Source organism: Barbus barbus (assembly GCF_936440315.1).
Source record: "Barbus barbus genome assembly, chromosome: 30".
NCBI classification, from domain to species: Eukaryota; Metazoa; Chordata; class Actinopteri; order Cypriniformes; family Cyprinidae; genus Barbus; species Barbus barbus.
This window is the reverse complement of record NC_136758.1, coordinates 799,192-802,212: the sequence shown is the minus strand read 5'-3', so window position 1 is coordinate 802,212 and position 3,021 is coordinate 799,192. Positions and strand designations below refer to the sequence as shown.

At 38.6% G+C, this 3,021-nt stretch overlaps 1 protein-coding gene across 1 annotated transcript; it reads right to left on the bottom strand.

Moving 5' to 3' along the window:
- Positions 1-1,874: 1,874 nt before the first annotated feature.
- On the bottom strand, positions 1,875-2,687 carry LOC306850253 (uncharacterized protein). The gene is made up of 4 exons (XM_079385773.1): positions 2,588-2,687; positions 2,308-2,495; positions 2,060-2,200; positions 1,875-1,921 (listed from the first exon to the last, which is right to left on the bottom strand). Exons 1-3 carry the CDS (start codon positions 2,649-2,651, stop codon positions 2,087-2,089), a joined length of 366 nt encoding a protein of 121 aa, XP_079241899.1. The 5' UTR covers positions 2,652-2,687; the 3' UTR covers positions 1,875-1,921; positions 2,060-2,086.
- Between the last annotated feature and the right edge of the window lie 334 nt (positions 2,688-3,021).

The following is a 3,021-nucleotide window of genomic DNA, read 5'->3' as shown; positions in this document are numbered from 1 at the left end:
CAGTCAGCCTGTCATTTTCACAAAATAAACTCCTCTCAGGGTGTTTGGGATCCCGGCAGAAAATGAAGGCTCTTGGATCGTCCTGATGGGCTTTATTTAGCAATAATGACATAGTTTCTCTGATCACTGGCTACTAAGCAAATAAAATAAATGCATAATGGATATATAATATCGATCTAGAGTATGGTCATACAGGATGGCCACTGAACGCTGTGACTGACCATAATCATGTATTTCAGAGATATTCCTTCAGATTAGCACATATAAACCTTGAGAGCGCAGAACCTGACTAACACAGCAAGGCGTTTTCCCCTCCATATTTAATCGTGCATGATAACATGTCTGTCAGGAGTTGGCACTGTTGAGAAGCTGCCAGGGAACTCCAGGACAACAGCTGGACTCTGAGCTCCTCCTAAATAAACACATTCTCTTTCTCCTTCTCTTTCTCCTTCTCCTTTTCCATGCCAGAATGTCCAGAGCACTTGTCTATTACATGCCGTTTAATTAACACTACTTAAATGTCTATTAAATTGAAAATGCTTGGCTGGTTTTTGCTGACCTCTCTTCGCTGGTCCTCAGCTCCTCATTATGAAGCCTCATTTACAGGTATGAAGGCCTGCGGTAATTAGAGGGGCTTCAGCGAGTCAAACGCTCCTGCTTACAGGCACATAAACAACCATTATTCCTGACAGATCCAATGCCTTTAGAACAAACATGATCAGCCTTTCAGATTCGCTCCAACAGCACCTTGATGTAGAGGAGAACTTCACTTTTCTTTAATCACTGCTGAATTAAATGACTCCACTGTCATCAACAATACTTATAATTATGTCACACTTTATATATGATGTGTTGAACTATTGAAACTTAAAGTGTTTGGTATAATGTTTGTATTTAAGAACAATAACTATATGGGTACGTCTCAATTAATGTTTTTATCAGCTGGAAGCTTATAGCTCTGAATGTGACTGCAGTTATGTTATGTGTTTTTATAGTTATTTTGGTGCTGACTCGTGCTATTCTCTTGTTATTCACTGAACAATTATCTTCTGCCTTCACTGCCTCTATCTGTATGAATATAATTTAAGGCTAGCGCTTTGTTTTACAGTGTCCTTGTTACATAAAATTACTATAGTAGTATTACACTCTTAAAAATGTTGGGTTAGAAATAACCCAATTATAACCCAACCGCTGGATCAATATTGCACCAGACCAACAGTAGTTATTTTGACCCAGCAAGATGGGTTGGTCATATTTAACCCAACAGATGAGTTAAATATTCTAACCAAATGCTGGGTAAAACTAATTACAATTATGGGTTGATTTAACTACATATTAGTTATATAGTGTACCCAAATGCTGGGTCAAATTAATTACAATTATGGGTTGATTTAACTACATATTAGTTATATAGTGTACCCAAATGCTGGGTCAAATTAATTACAATTATGGGTTGATTTAACTACATATTATGCTGGGTAAAATGAACCCATATGCTAGATTAAGTCTAACACATTACAGTACAATTTAGAAAATAAATAGCAATTGACTACCCATTTAAAACTGTTAAACTACAAACCTAGAACAGAATACATGCGAGATTTAGGCATATATTATGCAATAAACACTTAAACAATACAAAAACAAAACAATGGAATCTTTGAAATTTTTTATTACATTATTATTATTATTTTATTACATTTTATTATTATTATTATTACTAAATCGACAATATACTGGAACTAGTGCAGTTCCTAACAATATACTTGAACTGGTGCAGTTCACTCAAGTTGGAACACATCCAGAGCAAAACACTCGACCATGTATAGTGACCACTTTCACACCGCGGCCACGGCCAACTTTGTATGTTGTAGGGGGGAGTAATCCTGGCAGCTTCCTCAGGGCGAGTTCCCAACGCCATCTGTAGGAAGACATTGGTGTCAATACGATGTGAAATAGCATACCTTTGATTTCACAATACCCACAATTTCATCGCATAAATATCCCACATATTCCATAGCATTCCCTGCATTTACAAGATCTGCTGACAATATATTACCTGGTGTTAAACCATGCAGGGGCAATGTTAGCTTCCCTCCTGTTTTGCCAGGTACAGGACCTTCTCTGCATAAATGGGTAGCCAAGTTTCAAAAAGCTTGGATGCAGCATCCCCATGTAGGACAAGAAAGTCCTGTGCAATCTATAAAATGAAAAACACATTTTTAAATTCCAATTCAATGTGGCACACTAATAAAACGATATAAACAATGTATCCTCATATGTAAGATCATTTTCCCCTATACCTACCATGCCTTTGGTCATTAGGCAAGGGAACTCTTCAAGGATTTGATCAATAGTCCAACTGTTGTCTCTGATCCACTTTGCCCTGTAGACTGCCGTGTTTTCCATATAGGTCTCTATCTGGCTGAGGGGCTGAGAATTGTTTCTCAACCATTCTTTTAACTGTGACGCACGTTCGTCTGATATAGTACATTCTGTAAAGAACAACAAAGTTGTCAGTCACTATGGATATATGGAAATATGGATGTTTTGCTTCATCAAATCATTTTTTTTATTTAATAATTACCTGGTATGAGAGGCCTTGCAAGAGCAGCATCATCTGGCGTTTGTGGTGATGTCATCTGTGCCATGCTCCGCGACCTGCTGGTTGATCTCAGTCGCTTCCTGATGTTCCGCAGCCTTTCCTCTAGGAATCCAGTGGCTGGCCGGTGGCTCCGTCCTGGGGTGTACCATATTTCCTGCCAAGAAATCGAAATCTTTAATGAATAGAGATGAGGCACGTTTTACTGACAGCATGTGCTACGGTTAGAACAGGGTTTGTCTGTACGTCTGTCTGTCCCCAGAGAAGTAGATCAATTATTGTTCCTGCTGCTTAGTGCATAACAGCGGGCATCAAACAGCACAGAAATGTTTCAAGGAGGAGTGAGCTGTATTTTGTCTGTTAACTGACTGTTTTAGCTTTTACGTTGAATGTATGCTTCTCCACGCTCCGTTGCCAAA